The 20,366-nt window shown below is 38.1% G+C and overlaps 1 protein-coding gene across 9 annotated transcripts in view; it reads left to right on the plus strand.

Moving 5' to 3' along the window:
• Positions 1-5,994: 5,994 nt before the first annotated feature.
• Positions 5,995-20,366, plus strand: part of NFIB (nuclear factor I B) — a 256,034-nt gene continuing 241,662 nt past the window's right edge. For 8 of the 9 annotated variants that reach the window (XM_015849009.3, XM_085527970.1, XM_032441237.2 and 5 more), the window contains exon 1: positions 6,020-6,226. In XM_015849009.3, coding sequence (XP_015704495.2) covers positions 6,131-6,226 — 96 coding nt within the window. In that variant the 5' untranslated portion in view covers positions 6,020-6,130. Of the gene's footprint in view, positions 6,227-20,366 lie in introns of all 9 variants that reach the window. The other variant, XM_085527978.1, reaches the window with a different exon arrangement.

The following is a 20,366-nucleotide window of genomic DNA, read 5'->3' on the forward strand; positions in this document are numbered from 1 at the left end:
TGTTTTAATGAAAGCAGAAAGTGTTAACTACACCTCCATCTTTAAATAATAGTTTTGCTTAAGAGACTTTCTTTTTAGAAATTAAAAATGTTTTATACTGTATTTTGTACATTGAATTAAAAAACAAAGCAAAACCAAACCAAACCAAACCAAACCAAACAAAAAAACAACAACAACAAGATGCTAGAATTCTATCACTTTCAATTCTTGTGCTGTAGATCCATAGTTCTGCATGAATTAGTTCAATGTAAATAATGCAATTGAAGCATTTCCTGGAGCTATTTTAGAACATACAGTGAAACTCCCTTGTTTTGGGCATATTTCCACCACTGCATGTCTGCTGTCTAGGTTTTAAGGTATTACAGCATATAGGTGCATATACAAGCTGCAGCAGTTCTGTGGATATGCTGAAATGATTCCAATATTAATTTTTGAATTTACATTATCATACTCAACCCGGAGTTTGACAGATCCAGACTTTTAAAACACAGTGTTTTTCACCTGGCTCTCTGGCCATGTCTGCTTTGCTTAGCACTGCTGTGCTCTGTCATCAGCCCAAGAACCTGGTGGATTTTGGAAGCTCACTTGCCTGCCCAGCTGCAACTCTCAACACCTGTTCCCAGCAGGCAGTGTCCTTCCAGAGAGCTCCTGCCACCCTCTGTTTTCTATCTGTTCCAAACATGCTGCACTGGACCCAGTAGACTACATATCAGACATTTGTGATGGAAGCAAAACAATTTTTTGGAAAAACCTCCATGTCAACCTTTATTAGTTTCATAGATGCCACTACTGTTCCTAGGGGCTCCTGTTAGCCAGGACTTAAGGGTACCAAGTCCTGGAGGTACCGTGATGCTTCTTCAGTATTTCAGAGCTCCAGAGAAGAGGAAAGTACATCTGACTGCAGGAGAGGAAGTGGAAGCATCTGCTTATTAGGTGCCTGGTTGCAAAATAGCTGGTGAAAGACTTTGTAAGAATTCTGGCTTCTTTCACTCAGGCATTCAGCAAAGACATCTGTTAGGCAAATTCTACCATGGTTAGATACTGTTGTAGGTGTTTTTGTTTGTTGGTTTGTTTGTTGATTTGTTTGTAAGGCCTTGTCTCTGAATTCATGCCAAGTAGGTAAGCAGAATGGCTAAGTAAAAGTAATACTGTTCTCCTCAGCTCCTACTGTCACATTACTGAAGGAATCATCACACTTGAATTTGGTAGGATAAACAACTCATTGGAAAGCAGTGGATTGTTAGGCTTCTGTAGATAAGTACTGCTTTCTTAGTAAGAAAAAAAAGTCCTGGTGACATAAAGTGTTTCTCTGTGTGAGTTTATGTGAATGGGTTCCATAGGTGCCAGTGACAGTGCATAGAAAATATTTATCAGAAAACAGCAGGAAAAAGAGGGGCAGCACGGGAAAGACTCCTGAGAGCTGTGAGGCTCTGGAGATCCACAGTCCTTTTAAATTGACAAGAGCAAACAAACTCTAGGCCAAGAACATCAGCCCACACTAAGGAGGTGGCTGCCATGTGCATCCAAAGACCACAGGTCTTTGTACCACACATATGTACTCCCAGTGGATCAAAGCAATTCTCAAAGGACCTTCTGAGCGTCTAAGACTCTTGTGAACAAGTTCAGCTTCCCACTGCAGAGTAAGCAGCTGGAGCTGGTGTCCCACCTTCAAATTAGAAATGATAACTGTGCAAGTGTGCCCATGTGTGTGAGAGAGAGTTGTGTGTGGGAATAAGCGAATGTGATGTGTGATAACTATTATTTGCTGTTAACACTTATGGTTTGGGTTCAGATAGTTAGCCTAGAGGACTTCCTATGAAATATTATTTCTGATAAGTATCTGGTCGGAAGTCTATTGGCAACCATGGAAAGGGACTTGTCAATACTGGGAGGGTCTCTACATGCCACAGATAACATCTGGACACTAGACTGTCTCTATCCACTGAAAAAAAAGTGCTGTTCTAGATGTACAATAACAACAATTTTTCAGATTTCTTATCCTTCCAAAGACTGTTGAGGATTTTTCCAACAGTAAATTAAAAATAAAATAAAATAAAATAAAATAAAATAAAATAAAATAAAATAAAATAAAATAAAATAAAATAAAATAAAATAAAATAAAATAAAATAAAATAAAATAAAATAAAATAAAATAAAATAAAATAAAATAAAATAAAATGAAGATAATCTCAAAATTCAAACACTGATCTTATTTGCTCTATAGCCCTAAACGAGGTCACTCTACATCAGCACTGCAAATACTGTGAATTCTTTGTCTGAGCCTCTCTATTAGTAGGTGTTGGGACCTAATGGGAAGGAAACTAATTGATTCCTATGGGCTCATTAAGAGCAGTGATGTTTGTTAACTCCCTCCTGGATATGAAATGTGGAAGTTGTCTTGAGCAGAGCCAAGACCTGAGCCAGTCTGGAGAAAACAAAACCTTGTGAAAATCCATACTGCTGGGGAAAAGTCATGCTGGCAATTATTTTCTTAATTTAATTTATTAAAAAGATTGGTATTTAAAATCGGATAGGTTTACTTGCATTTTATTTTTCTCTCTAATAATCAGATTTCTGCTCTAAGAGAAAAATACATTTTGATATCTTCTCTCATTCTTTAAAAAAAATGTGAAAAGTTGATTAGGAAAGAATTAAAAAGGAAATTAGTCGGAACAGATATTTTATTCCAATTTTCACTTGAAGTAATTAAGTCATTATAGTTTCATCAACGTGAAAGTTTGAGCAACCTTGAAATACATTTCTTTTATGTAATACAATGAACTTTCACCAAAACAAAAGTTTTTCCTCACAAATTTTTGTTTTTCTAATGGGAGAAAAAGGTCATTGAAAAAAATTTGGACCATATTTCTACCAGCAGTGTGTATGAGTGTATCTCCAAGTATCTCTACAGCATTCTAAAATCCCATCTGCGGAACAGACCCGCCCGGGGGAAGGCTGGGCTCCCAGCTGGAGAAGGGGGCATGGGAGCAGCATGTGTGTGGGAAACATGTGCTGACCAGTGCTGCAGGCACTGCTTTTTGGGTGCCAGAAATGCCCACTCTGTCCTCAGCCAACGCAGGAAGGGCAACAGGCAGCAACAGAAGGGAGGCTCATCATTTACTTTTTCTTGCCTGGCCGCAGATAAAACATCCTCATTCCATCTGTGCCTACAGGAGGTGTGTAGTCTCTCTGAAGCTCTGGGAACTCTGCTACCCTGAGATGGAGCACAACATCAGGTTTAGCACATTGGTCACAGGGGGCTCAGCAGAAGAGGATGCTGCAGGATCAGATCTGCTGCAGGCTGGGCATTTGAGCACAGCTCAGCTTCCCCGGCTCACTGTGGTGCGATAAAACTTTTATCCTCTTTTGAGCACAGGGAACTGTCTCATGATTACCTAACGTGTGGTCTCCAACTCCCAGCGACACCACACTGACTGGGGATTTGTCAGCTGCTCTGGCAAGGCCGATTAGCGGCTGGAACAGTTGGCCTCTTCATCTCTGATCAGACTTCAGCAGGCATGAAACTGCTGAAAACTTACCCTGCACATTATGCCTGGGTTTCCCTGCACTGGAAGGTATGCTTTTTGGTTGTGCATTGTGTTCAGGCCAGGCAACTGGGCTAGTCGCTAGGATGCTCTCTGCCCTGGTCCCAGGCTGCATTGTGTGGTGATGGAAGGAAGGACATCTTGCCCTGGAGCCATAAGCCAGGTGCTTTTGTAGGGGAGTGGCCTGTTTCTTGTGGATGTCCATCTCCTGACACCACAGAGAGCTGCCTGCCCTCTCAGCCTGGCTGCAAACTGGTCCATGCAGGCCTTGAGAGAGGCCCTGGCAGAGCCTTGACACCTCCAAGGCACCTGACTCATCTGCTTGCCAGTGGCTGGGTAAAACTCTCCTATGCTTTGTCCAGTGCTTGCTGATATCATCTGGTCTGGCACTGTATTATCTTCCAGACAAGGTGCATAGCTCCTGGTGCTTTCCATGCCTTTTAAGTGTTATCACAAAACTGATCAGGATGTTGGGACTGAGGAAAATACAATGTATCCTGTGCATAGCAAGGGAGCTTAGCCATCCCACTACACCTTCCCGCAGGCAGATATTTCTGTGTTCCAAACATTTCTTAGGTTCCTATCTAACATTTTGTCCTATGTGTAATGAAGAAGAAGAAAACATCCTTATCTATTGTATAGAGCAATATCTAGATGTAAGGGAAAAATAAACATAAGGGACTAGGATGCCCAGAGTTCTCAGTAATTCTGAGAAAGCCATTCTGGCTTTTTTTATTCTGACCTTGTCACTGTAATTAAAATAGGAAACTGAGGCAACAAGCTGACTGAAACAGCACGCGTGGAGAAGGAAAGCAGTTCTCATATTTTGATGTGCCTGGTATTGCTACAGAGCATTTCTGTTGCCAGGGCTCTGGACTTGCTCAAAGTCATTTCTTCTTCTGCTATACCTTCTTCAGGACTAAAGTGAAAGGGCCAGGGATGCCAGCTCTGATGATGGTGGTCGATCCACACCAGACATCTCTACAGAAGCACTCTGTGCACAGATCCCTTGCTTATCATCAGGAGTGCTCCATTTCTCAGGCAGTGGCTACACTGGCCTCTTAGCTGCGAGAGTGATTAACTCTAGAGTTGACCTTTACGGAAGGGGGAAGGACTGAAGAGGGAGGGAAAAGGAGAAAACAAGTGAATGGGAAAGAAGAGATGCAAGAATGTGGAGTCCTGGTGGTGGCTGTGTGCTGTAGCATGGTACATCTATAATACATGCCATGGTCCTTAAGTCTGAACTATGGTCATGGCAAATTGGTGTAATGATGCAGTGAAATGCAATTTTTTTTTTAGTAGAAAATGCTCTGGCAGCTATGTGGAAGATGACAAACCAAAAACAGGATCGGGAGGAGAGAGATGCTAAGCATGTGCAGTGCTTGCTGCTCTGCCATTATTGTTTTAATGTGATAATTTTAAGTTGACAATCTCTGAAATATTTCTGATCTTTCTTGCCAAAGAGGGACTTGTAAGTAAAGCACATGTAGAATCTTCAGTGCACCGGTGAAACTGATGCTCACCACTTCAAGCAAGATAAGCAAATCCTGTTCCTTCTGTATATCCATCCCTTTTAATGTGAACTAGGGTTTATTGAATTCCTCTATGTGTTTATATGCATTCCCATTTCTGCCTCTTAAAATTAAATGAAAATTATCTGTTCTTCTAAGCTAGGCCGTCCTTCAGGGAATCTTGTGTTTTCCATTTTCCCTGGAAAGCCTTGCAGGTTTTGTTCTGCCTTCTCTCCCTGCTGGCAGTAGGTACAACAGGCAGATGACCAGAGGCTGTGGAACAGAAGGGAGAAGCTCCCTCCCCCTAGATTCCCCCTTCCCATCCAGATCACACAGAGCAGGGGAGATCATGGACATCCTTGGGAGGGGAGGGGGAAAAGTATGCGGCATTGAAACCTAACTACATGCCCACCCCCGCTCCTCACACCAGCTCGCTAGCCGTTCTATTCCCTGTGACAGGCTGATTGCAAAGAGTTAAACTGTTTCCATATGTCCAGTCAGAGACCACAGTTTGTAGCCTTTGGCAACCTCCGCGGCATCCAGCTGCAGCTGCTACCTGTGTGTTCCCAGGCGCATGTGCCTGCATGTGTGAGTGTGCGTATGAACACACCGGGGCTTGTGGCATCCCAAGCATGCCCCCGCTGCATGGGTGAGGCTGGGCTGCCCACGCTGGGCAGGCACTAATTCAGAGCAGCCCCTTTTCCTCCACTCTTGCTCTCAGAGCTGACCACGAACCATGTCAAACAATATACAACTGAGAAGAATGCAAATAAACTTAAGTCTGCATAGCCCAGTGATGTAGTTAGCCGCCCACTTGCAAGATACTAAACTCGCGTACACATGATACACAGAGAGCGCTGGCTAGTTTCACCAATCCCTTCAGACAAAAAAGAAAAAAAAAAAGAAGAAAAAAAGCCCCGATCCTTGTCTTTATATCAGTGAGGTTGGAGTTCTTGCTAATAAAGGAGCTTTTCCCATGATGCAGTGTGATAAGGATTGGCCTACATGTAGCCCAGCAAGCCACTGCTGATGTTTTCTTGATTAGGTGTCTTATCTTCCATTGAGCTGCATCTGATGAAGGTTGCTGACAGCGTAATGGCAGGGAAAGCGTCGGACAGCTCCATAAAATGGCAGCTATGCTATGACATGTCAGCCAGGACCTGGTGGATGGTAAGTTGGTGTGAAAACTTTTTCTCCTTCCCCAAAAGCATTCCCCCCTCCTACCCCTCCTCTCCCTTTCTGAACTCCTCCTTCGCTGCTGCAATGCACATGCTGCAAAGTTCAGGCTGTGCAAAGTTTCAAGCTCCAGCTCGGTGACTCTGCAAGGCTCCCAAATGCCGCAGCTTGCTAGATAGGGTTTCTCTGCTATTGTAGTGGCATGGGCCTTCTTAGGAAACAGCAGCAAGGACTTCTATTTCTCCTTTTTCTTCTTCTTACCCTCTCTCTTAGTCTCTCTCTTTCTCTTTCGTTTTTTTTTAATGTGAAATGCAAATTTTGCACTGCCTGCCAGACAAGTTGGTGTGAGAATGTGAAGGTAGAAGCAGCCACAGAAAAAAGAAAGGAGCCTTGTCATCATGCTCTTGCTAATTGTTACCGAGTTGGTCTTAAAAATAGAGCAATCTGCTTCTTTTATTCTGTTTCCTCTGAATAATTATTTAGAAAGTGTATTGTATCATGTTGTGAGCAGCCTCCTAATCAGCATGCGATTGTCCCCCACGCTTCCTCTTAATTTGGAGTCCTCCTCCCTTCCAATGAATGCAGTAACTGGAGCAACTACTGATTAATATGCCGCTTGTCATAATTAAATTTAGTTAATGAGGCTATGCATATTCAGTCCATTTTTTTCTTTGTTTGGATGAGCATGGGTTTTTTGTTCATATTTATACAGCTGCAAATGAAAGAGGGGAGGTGGAAAAAAACCTCAGAGAGATCGAGGAAGGTGGGACTCTAAGAGGCAACTTTTTTAACATTACTGGGCAGAAGAGTCCAAAATTTTATTTAATCAAAATAGTGGGACGAGGAGAAAGACTTCTGGGAAAGTACAGCTTTTCTTCCCTCTGGAGCTACATGAAGTTTTCTCCACATACTGATTTTGTTGCATGTAGACAATGGTCTCTTGTATGCAGTAGCCATGCCATGAAAGGGACCTTCTGCTGGCTAACATTGCATTATGAATATTAATTTCATTCTTGGGTTGCATTGTCTGGTCGTGTATTTTTACCCTTTTCATTCCTTCCATGATTGCCTTTGCTTGTTTGTCTGGATAATTATTATGCTTACTGCATGGGCTGCTTTTTCACAATTAGCACAGTGCTGAGACAATAGGCACTTTATTCCTGGGCGGTGGGTCTGGGGAGCACCAGTGGATAGCACGTCCCAGTGCCGGGACAGAAGGCAGCTCTCTGATTATAGCTGCCTTTCGACACTGCTTTGCAAGGACTTCATTATCTTTCCAAAGGTGGATGTTGATACGTGCCTTCAGTGAGAGTATCATATCTGAAGGGAGTATTTAATTTAAATTATGCTTGCTACCTGTGATTGTTTCTGTACTTTTTAAATCCAGGGAAGGAGAGTTTTTCTGTCTTTTCTACTTGTTGAACTACTGCAGTGTAAGCATTTGTGTTAATTTAAAAAGAACACAGAAGGAAAGTAAATGATAAAAAACTGTTCTGTGAACCTACTTTTTCACAGGGAGTTGTACTTTATAGCGTTATGCTTATTGTTTAGAATTTTAATGAAGTTTTTGTCTAAGTGTGTGCAGTATTGAAGTGATCTGTTAAAGCAGCAGACTTTAGGTGAAAGCACTGTGAAATGTTCTGTAGCAGATTTCCTTAATATTGCATGTTCAAAGGCTTTTTTTTTTTTTTAATTTTCCTTTTTAAGTTGCATGTCTTAATTATAACAAAAAGTCTCTGTAAGGACAGCTTTCAGTAAGCTGTCATTCCTCCCGAAGAGAAAAGAAAATCAATACTTTCACTGCATGCAGTATTTTATCCTGAACTGTAATCTGTAGAATACAGGTAATGTAAACATTTATTGCCTTGAATGTTGTCGTGTGTGTTTTTCATGCTCACTTTAAGAAGAACGTTTAAAAATGTCTGACTGTTGAAGAGTAGGTGAAAATGAAATGTTTTGTTGTTTTTTTTCTTAGCTGTGCCCTCTATTTGAAGCGTGTTTCTCATTTATAAATCTGTAGTTGTGTAATCTAAGGTAAGCTCATGTACAATATGAGTTATTTTCTCTCAGAGAATGACACATATACCTTAGGATTCAGTGTCACAGTGTACAAAGTGTTGCCACAGTTTATTGTGCATTTACTTGTAGTAAATCTCTGTCAGTAATGCACAGTGAAAGAAAATCCCTCAGACTACTGAGTGAAGGAGGCAAGAGAGGCAAACTTTTTTAGTTTATGCCTCTGCTTTTCCTGAATGATTGTAAACACTGAATTGCAAATACCTCCTGGGGAACAGGAAATAGAGTACTTAGATGGTTGTTCATAGTTGTAAAAAAGTTCATTAACAAACACTATTATAACAGACATCATTACAAATCTAGCGTCTTTTCATCATAGATAAGCTATCTGCTTTATAGTTATTGTGCAGGATGGAGTTTCTACGACAAATGTGGTTTGAGTTTTCCTAGAGTAGTGGCTTCTTTTTAAAAATATATTACAATGAAACTAGTTTCTAGAAAACAATATTCTTTTCTTCTCTCTAAATTAAGTGAAACGAGTGCTCAGTGAGTAAAGTATGTGTTTTCTCCCCATGGTATTGCAATACTGCTGCCTTGTTTTCTATGCTACTCTTTATTTCTTTCAGATTCTCAGTACTAACGAGTTGGGTTGATAGGAAAAAGTAAACAAACAGAAGTTATACGCTCTCTTCATCTGTGTTCTTTTAAACACAAATCTTTTACTAAAAAGCGCAAAAAAGTGAACTTTTAATACATTAAGTAAGAGTAGATAGACAATTTTTTAATTGGTTACCTCAGTCCTTTATGACCATCTCTTTTAAGACCATCTTATTGAACATCGTTTTAATTTTGCAATTAACTCTGTGTTGAGAGAAAGTACGTATTTAGTGAAGAGAGACAGCCCGAATATCACAACTGCCGTTCAGTACAGCTGGCTAATGCTGCAGAATTTTTTTACTGAAAAATGTCCCTTTGTAAATGAAGAGAATGGTGACAGGTGTGATTGAGAGGATGATACCTGTAGAAACATGAAATTTTTCTTTTCTGTTTTCAGTCTCATCATTAATGATAAGGAGCTGCTTCAGAATCAAAGTCATATGGTGCACGCACATCTATAGGATATGTATAAATATGTTTTCTAAAAAAATCTCCCTAATCTCAAAACCTCAGGTTTGTAATCATATGTGCATGCACGTGCAGCAGAGATAGAAAATGAAGAAAAATCTGTCTACACCAAACTGTCAGGAAAATGTATTGGCAGGTTTGTGTTAAGAACAATCCAGATTTGTGTTGCAAATACTGCAATTTCATTTTGCTTAGTAGCTTGATCTGATGATGAAAACAGATCTTAAGATCTTGGAGAAAAGTGTTGTCAGTAAAAAGTTTATAGATTTTCTTTTCTTTATTTTGGATTTTGGGAAAATATTCTAAAAATAGAGAGTGCACAGTATTAAAGTATTAATAGAGCACATTATCTTGAGTGGAGGCAAAAATCATAGCAATTTAGATTACTCACTTCTGCATTAAAAGAATTATTCCAATCCTAAATTTATTAGTAAAGCCAGGTTTTAATATGCTTTTTGGTTCTACACAAATGTTAATCACATTCCAAGGGAGTTGCAGTATGTCAATATTTTGCAGCAGCACATCTGTGCAGTTTTCTAATTTGGATTAAAATGATATTCATAACACAACAACTCCATCAGTTGTTCAGATATACAGCTTGTTAATGAATCCTTTGTTCTCAATAATGACTTTTAATTAAATGATTTAGAAACAAATGTCAATATAACTGTGGACATATTGAACATGCTGGGCTTATTCAAGGACCTAGAACACAATATCTTAATTCAGGGGGAGAAATGGGTAAGAAGAAGGGTTTTCTCAAGGTTATATTCGTAAAATGTTAATTTACATAAGAATGCAAACATAACTTACTACAAGTCTTTTATTACGTATGTAATGCAATGGATATTCTGAATGATTAGCAAAAAAGATGTGCAAATTCTCATGTCTTTTTAAATACACGGCATATAATCTTATGGCACACTGGAAATTTTTCTTTTTCTTTTTTATTTCATTCTTTTTGTTGTTGTTGTTGTTGTTGTTCCAAACAGCCATATTTAAGTCTGTAGCTGGGCCAGGTACTATATATTCTTGGTATTTTTCTGTATTAGATTGTTTAAAATCAGAAAATTACCTGGAGATCTGCAAAGCCTTAACAGAAGTGCAAGTTTTTTTCTAATGTATGATGTATCTTATTAAGGAACAGGGGAATAATTTACTCAAGTTTTTGTTTTATTTCATCTAGTCAAAGCCTAGTACTAGCAGGGAATTTAAATGCTAACAGTATTCGCTAACGTGGGATGAACGTGCTTTTAACCAAGAAAAATATGCCTATACTTGTTCACAGGCAGGTGCAAATCTAATTCCTCTGTGTCATTTTCTTCTCAGTCTCTTGCATGTTAGTTATTTTGTAGGAATTCCTTTTTGTAGGAATTGTAAATTGTAGGAATTTTAACAGTTTTCTTATGAAGACAGCCCTGTATCAACAATCCTCTAAACGTGGTTGTATCTGTCTGCATGGGACTGCATGTCTATGTATGCATGTGCTGTGTTGACTTAAGGCATGATACAGAGTTCACTGAAATTAGGTGAAATTAACCATTTAGTCCTAACATATGCTTCTACACCATTTATAGTGCCATAGTACTTTGTGTACTGCTGTAATTCATACAAATATAATATTCAAAATCTAATGCAGGTGTTTCATGTACCTGGTCAATATGAGTTTTCCTTGTAACTTAACACGTGTTATAATAAAGGATATGCATGTACAAAGCAATCAGTGGCACCTGCCTGGTTCTAAATCTTTGTAGGATGTGTAGAAATTGTATGCAGCTCATAATAAAGTTGCTTTTTCTGATCTGAAGTTATCTGTCTGTTCTTTCAGTTTCCTTCTTTCTTTTTCCCAGTTAAACATTTTCTTTATGGCCCCATTTTTTATTTTTTATTTTGCTCCTGTGGGAGGGAAAAAAAAAAAAAAAAAAAAAAGGTGTTTTTCTCAATGGAATTTAGGATAATTGGTCTGTAGTGTTTGATGTGAATTGAATCAAAATTTTGACAAAAAAAAAAAAAAAGACACAACCCATTTTATGTGCTTTCATGAGTTAAAAACTTGATCAAAACTGGAAATATATCTTTTATTTGAGATATATCAAGCTCCTAGTTATTTTAGGGTTGCAATCTTAAATAAAACATATTCAGTAAATAAATGGAAGACTGAGATAAATGGAGGTTCCTATAATTTATTTTGGCAGTGTAAGTGGTATGTAGCCAGGCATAGAATTTATGAGAGAAAACAGAGTTAGAAATGCAGTTCACTAGTGCTTGCTGGAAATAAGAAATACCCAAGTATTAGATACAACTGAAATAGTTCATCAGAGATTATAACATTATGGCAGAGACAGTGTGACAAGGAGAAACTCTGCTGAGAACAAATAAAATCAACTCTTTCAAACTCGTAGAGATAATATGAGTAAGGAAGTAATTTTGTCTTCTCTAACAGCTGTTGCTAATAGCTTTAGCATTCTGTGTTGTTACACAGTGACACCATTAACTCCCATTCTTTTACTACAACCGTTCTGAATTCCAAACAAAAACATGTAAACAAATATTTTCAACAGGTCTCGTACAGTGCAGTAAAGGGAACATATGTTCACAGAGACAGATCTGTTTTGTTAAGCAGAGGTTGAAGTCAAATGTCAAACTGCCACTGTCAAAGCTCAAAATTTTCAAAGATATTGAATAATGAAGGAAAAGCATTCAATGCAGCATATCATTGTTATTATTATTATTATTATTATTACTCAGTTCTCAGGTTATCTCAAAGATGCTACATTCCAGTGGAAACAAACTGAAGTTGTAGTAGGCTGACATACTGTGCTCAGAAATGTTAGATCCTAATGTGAATTTTCCAGTGCTCGAAGAAATGTGACGTTTGGCTTTTAATTTCTTCCAAGTAATAAATTGGTCCAGTAAAATTATCTGGTTTTCCATGTAAGGCAAATAATCTGTAAAATAAAGCTGTCAGCAAAACTCTGTGCTTTTGCTTGAGAATTGCGGATACAGTACAACAGATATGTTCCCATTAAAAATGAACAGAGGATCCAACCGAATCCTTTAATACTGAGCTTTTAAACTAAACCAGTTAAGCATTTGAAATACTTCATACTGTGACACTATAAAGCTTCCCAGTGTAACCAGTCCTATTCCACTTATGACAAATGCATGTTGGGTTTTTTTAACTGCCTTTTTTTTTTTTTTTTTTTTGGTGTGTGTGTGTATGTATGTGTTTTAAGCAGCTCTATCTTCAAAATACCATTAAAACTACGCTTTAGCTAACCACAGAAGGATTGTATACATGCATCTTTTACTAGAAGTAAATACCTGTGCTGATTCCTCCTAAGAAGGTATCACCGTATTACTGGAAGGTAAAATTTAGCGCCATTTCAGAAACTGTTAAGAGTTACCACACTGCTCTGCAAGGCTTATTAGGTTTTCAGCTGTCAGAACACTTCTGCAGACACACTGGTGTTTCTTGATCAGTGTTTTCTACCTCAGTTTCCAAACCACAGTAATTGTTCCTGTACTTTAAGGATTCTGTGTTGCCTCTATGAGGGTACAGGGGATGACAGGAGGATACTAGTGATGCTTGGGTGTTTATTTGTGTTCTGCCCACAGTGCAACCACAGCTTCATATTTCATCAAGTGTTTCTCTCATGGAACAATCTTCCCCTGCACTACCAACAACGTAGGGCCCTGCCAGCTTATGAAGGGAGAACAAATTCTACATGTGTCTACATAACCATAATGTGTGATTATTGAGCCTGCCAATCAAAATTAATTTTGAGTGAATTGTTATGGGCCAAGCAATAGAAGGAGGTTTTAAGTGAATTTATTCTGAAGACTGAAACCTATCTACCCAGCACCTGAGGCAAATGCAGAGAGCACCTGGGCCTGAGGTCCTGCTGTACAGGAAGGAGTACAGAACAGCCCTAATGTACATGAATCATCTGTCCTTGACACTGATGATTAGCCAGTTAGAGCAGCAAATTAGAATGTGTGGTCCAGAACATAAACTCAGTTAGTTTGTTTCACCTGTTGATTGTTACCACCAGCACCATGTTTCTGGTATGCTTTTCACTTTTGTCCTGTCTGTGATTCACAAGACTCCAGATGTGTGCTGTGTCCTGACATAATATATATATACATATATATATATATAATTTTTTTTCTTAACCAGAGTTGTTAGGAACACATAAGTTATTCCAGAGTAGAAATGAGCAGGAGCTTCATCTAAGGCTGCAATTGCCTTAGTTAATGAGAATTTGCTAGTAGAAGTTTACTCAGCACAAGTTATTTCCACAATGGTTAGCACTGCTAGCTCAGAAATCTGTGCAAAAGCTTACATGAGAATGAAGTGAGTATGTTAGTGACAATGGTTCATAGCTGTTTTTAATGCCTAAACCTCCTCCATCAAAGTTAAATAAGTACAGTGACTTTTAGGGCATTTCATCCAGAATTGTTTTCTGTTGTGTTGCTAGAATTATCTCAAGGTATTTCTCTAGTAAGAGCTGGAATAGAATGTAATTAATTGTTAGCATTGTTTTACAAATAAAAAATAATGAGCATGTCAGTAACTGACAGAACATATATATTGAGCAGCATATAGCCTTTCAGATTTTCTGTCCACTTAATTGCCTTATAAACGACTCTTACCACAGCAGAAACTGTAATGTTTTTGACTTATTTTTTTTCCCCAACTCTGAGGCATTATATTTATTCTTAAATTGTTATTTATGTGGTATAATGCCTGGTGTTTGCAATATTTGATATGTCAGAAGTCTTTCTCTCTTAAGTAATAATTTTAAGTTTTCATGTATCTAATTTGAAGATTGAGCCATATTTGACTGATCTTGGTGACTATTTTCATTATCTGTGTATGTGATCAAAAGAAAAAACTATGCAGAGGTATTTGTGACTAGCTTGGAAGGAAATCAGCCTTCTGTATTAACTCTTAGTCAGCTTTCCAAGTAGTAAGCATGATTCCATCTTGCTGCAGTCTGAACTTCTGTATTTAAGACCCACTGACGACCAAGGTGCAGCTCACCTGTTTCAGGCAAAGATATCCTAAAAACAGCTTTTCCAAAACATTTCAGAAGTCACTGAACTTTTTGCTAAGATTTGAATGAGTTTTAGAAAATGAAAGGCAGTGCATTTGCTGTATAGATCATATGCACATATTTTTTGTGCGCCCAATTTAGCAAACATTTAAAAATGGATTTAGAATGATGGGTTGTTTTGTTTGTTTGTTTTGATTTTTGTTTTTTTCTGTATTAGTTTGCATTAAGAGACTTGAATGTTTACAGAAGTAGGCCTGGAATATATATATATTTACTATAATTGGAAAATAGATAATTTGAGTTTTGTTTTGATTTTATTTCATAACTTGCTGCCAAAGATGACTATTTAAACAGTTAATCTGAAGGAAGTGAAAAAGATGTCATGTTCTAGGGAGATATCTGATAGGGGCTCTTAATAAATTCCACAGCTGTGGCAGTACCTTTCCATGCAAGCTTGTATGGATCTGATGCTCTGGATAGGCAAAGAGGGTTTTCACTGTCAGCACAGGGTTTGACACTAGTAAAGAAATTACTCAGAATTATTCTGCTCCTCCTTGGTGTTGTCTTTCGAGATGTGGAGAGTGATCTACACACCCATTGCTGTCCTGCACTTTGCAGATAGATCGACAATTAACTCACTACTTGTATCTTGTAATCAGGAGGTCTAGATAGACACTGATGAATGTATCAGAGCCTTTCTTTTCCTATCAGTGTCCTACATTTTTGCCAACAATAATGAGCTGTCACAGTGTGAGTTCTGGGGACGAGATTAGTGCACGGAAGAATGAGTAAACCTGTGTACTAGGAGCATAATTAAATCAAGCAGAACATAATAACGAGCATGTTATAGCAGTTTGACACGAAATGGGCAAATGAGAACAGGCTGCTGAACTACATATATACACAAAACTGTGCTTTATTGTTACTCTCTAAATATTAGCAGTCTTGGTAGTACCATGCTCATTATCGCCCAACTTTGCATAGCTCGATTTCCTGCATGTGCTGCTAACGCAGGCTAAAAAGCATTCCCATGTTCCACACATGGTGCTTTCTGCTGGCATACTGTTTGTTCCAGAGCTGTGGGAATTGCAGCAGCACAGTTTTGGAAACTGTCTTGAAGTGTAATGGCAAGCAGGTACTGCTGTAAGGTACGTAACCTGTTTCTGTACAGGGAGAGGAGAAGCAGGGTGATGCATACCTCCCTGAGAAAAAAAACCAAACACTCAGCTTTCTCCTGCACTCCAGACAGTGGTGGAAGAGAGAAATTTGAGGTTAAGTGCGGGCCTCAGAGTGGTGATAGCTTTGTAATGGAAAAAAATTCAATTACATAAAATATTAGGCTCCTCTCCCCGCCTTAGCTCCTCTCAATCTATTTAGGGGTAGTCAGGAAAAAAAATGAAACTTCCCAACAGATGCCTGGCTGCCTGGGTACAGAGAGGAAAACCATAATTTGTCTGTAATCCCTAATGCAAACAGTTGTTCATTAAGAAACAAAACTAATGTAATCTTGATGATTTGCTTGGATTTCTACTCTATCATGTTTTTTGTACAGCTGGCAGGCTAATGTAATTTTACTTAGAAACCCAAAGCAATCTGGTACTCAGACAACACCATGCAGATTTAGGTAAATTTGGGCCTCAGATTAGCATAATACTAACTAATCATGAATATCATTTGCATTAATTAGAGTATTGGGGAAAGATTGTTTTTAAATGGAAGAAAATTGAAAGAAAGATTAAGGGCAAGGGCTTACAAACCTGTTTTTGCTTTATGCAAGAATATAACAGATGATTTCTGCTATAATGCCTAATATTTTAATGTGTAAGTATTAATTAGAGTATCAGGGAAAGATTGTTTCTAATTGGAAGAAAACTGAAAGAGAGATTAAGGGCAGAGTTTATGAATCTGCTATTGCTTGATGCCAGTATGTAGCAGATGATTTCTCCTATAATGCCAAAGAGCTTAATGTGTAAAGGATAGGGTGACTAATACACTACACTGCAGAGACACTACAAGGATTTTTTTCCCAAATTAGGTTAATTTTGTGCTAAAAGAAGACTAGATGCTCTGTGAGTTTGTGTGTGATATTGCTAACAAAATTAAACTGGTAGAGTAGAGAAAATCTACCTTTGAAGAGATGCTGTAGGATAAAATGTGATTGACCTTCAGTGTTTTAACATTTGGTACAGCTGGCTTCTGAATAATTACAGTATTGCTAGATTGTATGAGTAATTTCTTAAAAATCAAGTAGCTCTACTTTGGACTATGTAATGAATATAGTCCTAGATGTTCTCTATTTTAAAGCTGGTCCAGATATGCAACACCTCATTTCCATGCATCTCTTTGATCTATTGAGAAGAGATTTTTTGGATGTTTTAAATGTAAGACCAGGAAAGCATTCACCAGATACACCTTTGCCAAATGATGTTTATAAAAATCTCCTGTGCATCAGTTATTGCTATTTATAACCACAGGGTGGTCCTACAGTAAGCCTTACTTTGTGTTTCTTCAGCTAAACCAAAGATTTCATGGTTAGACAGTGCATTTCCAAAATAATGCCCTGATATTCACAGAAATTAAAGTAAAACTAGCTTTACTGTGTACAGTACCGGGTGTAATTTGTATGAGTGTGGGGATACTGTATACTTGTGCAGTGTGTTGTTTTATGTGTCATTCACATACACTGACTGCCCCTTCTTATAGGGCCAATAATTGCAATATTTATTCAATTGAAGACTATCTGTAGTTGCAACTAGTCTTGTCTCTGTCTAGACTATTGAACTTCTGTCTCATTTGAGCCCCTGTGTGTCATCAGGAGTTTCAAAAACTTGTATCAACACAGTGCCACATGTCTCTCTCCTAAGGAAAAATCTGTTTTTGAGCATTGTGGGAGAAGAGGGGAAGGATGAAACACAGTCAGTAGAAGCTGCAGTGTGAAGGTAGGATGGAAATCATTTTGGTCTCTTCAAAGAATTCTGTGAGACTTTCCAGTGTTTTCATATCAGGAGCTGAAGACTTCTAGTTCTTCTGCATAGGGGTGTTATTTGAAATGAAATTCTGAGATCAAGAAGAGCAATATGTTGGCTTGAGGGATCTTTTAGGCTTTCTCAGGTGTCAAGCCAATCTTTGGGATGACGTCATTACTTTATGGAGGTCAGTGAAATGAGATTAATAAGATCTCGTGCATGGCTGAGAACATGTTCAGGCTGCATTCTGAAAACATAATTTTCTAAGGTTGCTGATTCTCAGGCTTTAAGGAAGTGCGCTGCTGTAGTCTAGTTCTGCCTTCCAAACCATATCTGGTGATAAATCTGACACATTTGTCTATCCAGTCATTTGTGGATGTACTTTTAAGTAATACATATCTAACAGACAATTCGTGGCTGGATATTTTTTTTAATTTCAAAATTATTATTATTTTCTCAGGAAATGAATCTTGGTATTGCTAACATTTACCTTTAAATGAACCTCTCCTGGAATTATGATCTCAATACATACCATGTTTGGGAAACTGGATGACAATTTCTAGTGAAATTTAACATGTGAATATCTATCTCCCAGAAGCAAAAATGATAAAGAGCATAGAAGAACGAGTATGTTTAATACAGTGATATGGCAGTACGGCTTTTATTTTATGATTTCCGTGTTCCCGCAAACAAACTAAAAATGCTGTCTTCCCAAGCAAATCTGTGACAAAACCAAATACTCAAGGAAATTTCAACAGGAGAACAGGAGGTCGCCACTTAAGGAGCAGAAAGTTTGAGTGCATTTCCTAAGCCTGCTGACTGAAAATCATCAGAGATAACAAGATGGAAATTCACAGCTTTAAAGCATTATGTTTGACGCCTATAGTATGTTGTTCTAAAAAATCACTGTATGAATATCTATAGTATTCCTGTTAATGTAACATATAAGGCTTTATCTGTAATCAAGCTGAACAAGAAACAGGTAAAATTATCATGTCAAGGGCTTGCTCTCTTGTACAAATGTTTTTGTACTGACCCTACAGAGTGGAGTACATCCCTGCCTGGTGTTGCAGTGTGAAGTACAGATGTGCTACAGATTTGAAGCACAGCAACATGCCCTCTAGACATAAAATCTGGGCGCTGTTGCTGAATCTAAATTCAGTAGCAGTCCTACTTCATGCTGAATCCTTCTGCTGGGCAGGAGAAAAACCACAAAATGTATTTTCTTAGCTACCAGGACACCACACAATACACAAAACATATACAGGAGCTCTAAGTACCAGAAATTCCCCCATAAAACAAGACAATCTGTTTTAAGCAAACTTTAAGGTAAATGCTTTGCTGTGAATGAAACTGCGTGGGAAAGATTAAGTCTTTACCCTGAAAATAAATGTTTTTTGTTCAAAAAATAAAAACTTCAAAAGCCTGAATGCTCCACTGTGGTGGCCATATTAGAACAATATCTCTGTTTCTGAACATGCTGTGGAGACAGAAGATCAACATTAGAAAATAATTAAGTGAAAAATGTCCATCCTACAAAAATTATTAACGTACAGATTTTGTTAAGCATTTTACATGGTACTGGGTTTTAGATTAATTTATTTTTCTGCCCTGATTTCCCAAGATTCAAGTATTTTCTATTTTGTGGTGAAAAAACAAATAAAAAGTCCATTTGTTGTTGTTGGTTTTTTTGTCTTGGTAGGGTTGGAAAAGAGGAGGGAAAAGAGCGGTGAGGCAGGGATGTCTCACAGATGGGCAGAGAGCAACTTGTATGCTGCTGGGGTCATAGCCAGGAAAACATAAGACAAAGATTAAATTCCCTGCTCTACCATTTTGCATAGCTAAAACAGATATCCAGTGAACTGAACAGTTTCTGCAAATGTGCAAAAGTTTTTTTAGGAGGTTCAGACACTCATTCTAAATTACCTACCAACCAGAGCAAAAAATGAAATCTGGGAGATATGGCTTTTGTTAGTGAATGTGAAATAAGGCTAGAAACTGGGTTTTCTATACTCCAGCCATTAAGGTGTTGTTATGACTTTATTTTCTTACTTTTCATCTCATGACTAATTGTATTCTGCCTCTTTCGGTTTGAAGTTTTGCATAAGCTGTTAAATTTCCATTGAAAATTTGATTAGTTGGTGTTCTGTATTAAAAAAATAAATATCTACTTCAGCAAGAATTTCCAACCATTTTAAATGCCTCCTTGGATAAGAAATGTTTGAATTCTTTTTTCACTAAATTAATTGCTAGATAGAAAGTATTTGCCGTATTAAGTTAAATAGAACTCTCCTCTTCCAAACTGAGCTGCTTATGGCCGGATCTGAAAAAGTTTGTGCATTCATCGCACATTTTTCAATCAGCTGAATTCTTCTATCCTGCCACCTGGATGTTTTACCATCTGTTTGGATGCAATAATTGTTTTGTTATTTTCAGCAGAACAACCGTTTGTTGTTTTACACCAAGCTAGAATGAAACTGGATTTAATGTGTCCTAGAAGAGTGCTTTGAATTTGGACTTACTCTACTGTGCTTAAAACACTGGAGTGCCTGGTCCTCTTTTGAATGTTAAGGGATTTGAATTTCTCAAAATGTGTGGTTAATATAAAAACTGCTAGAAACAATAATAAATTTAATTTGAAACAGCTGAGATGAAATAACGTTTTGAAGGAGGGTTGCTAGTACCTTTCAGGAGCATGCAGGTTTTCTCATTTTATTGTTAAGATGTAATTGAAAATAATCTTTGCTTATAAATCAAAATGCCAGGTGAAGCTCAGGGTGATCATCTAATAACAATGCTAACCACAGCTTTTAAGGTACACCTGATGTGTTTTCTTGGAGATAGGTCAGGCACTCAGATGCACACAGTGACTCCCCAGTGTCACATAGAGAAGGGGTTATCTGATGGAAAGAGCTTCCTATAGTGTAGACATCTACAGCTAAGCTCTCTTTATAACTAACAACTACT

The sequence above is a fragment of the Coturnix japonica genome, chromosome Z (genome assembly GCF_054131305.1).
Source record: "Coturnix japonica strain WE chromosome Z, WE-NBRP24, whole genome shotgun sequence".
In the NCBI taxonomy this organism is placed as follows: domain Eukaryota; kingdom Metazoa; phylum Chordata; class Aves; order Galliformes; family Phasianidae; genus Coturnix; species Coturnix japonica.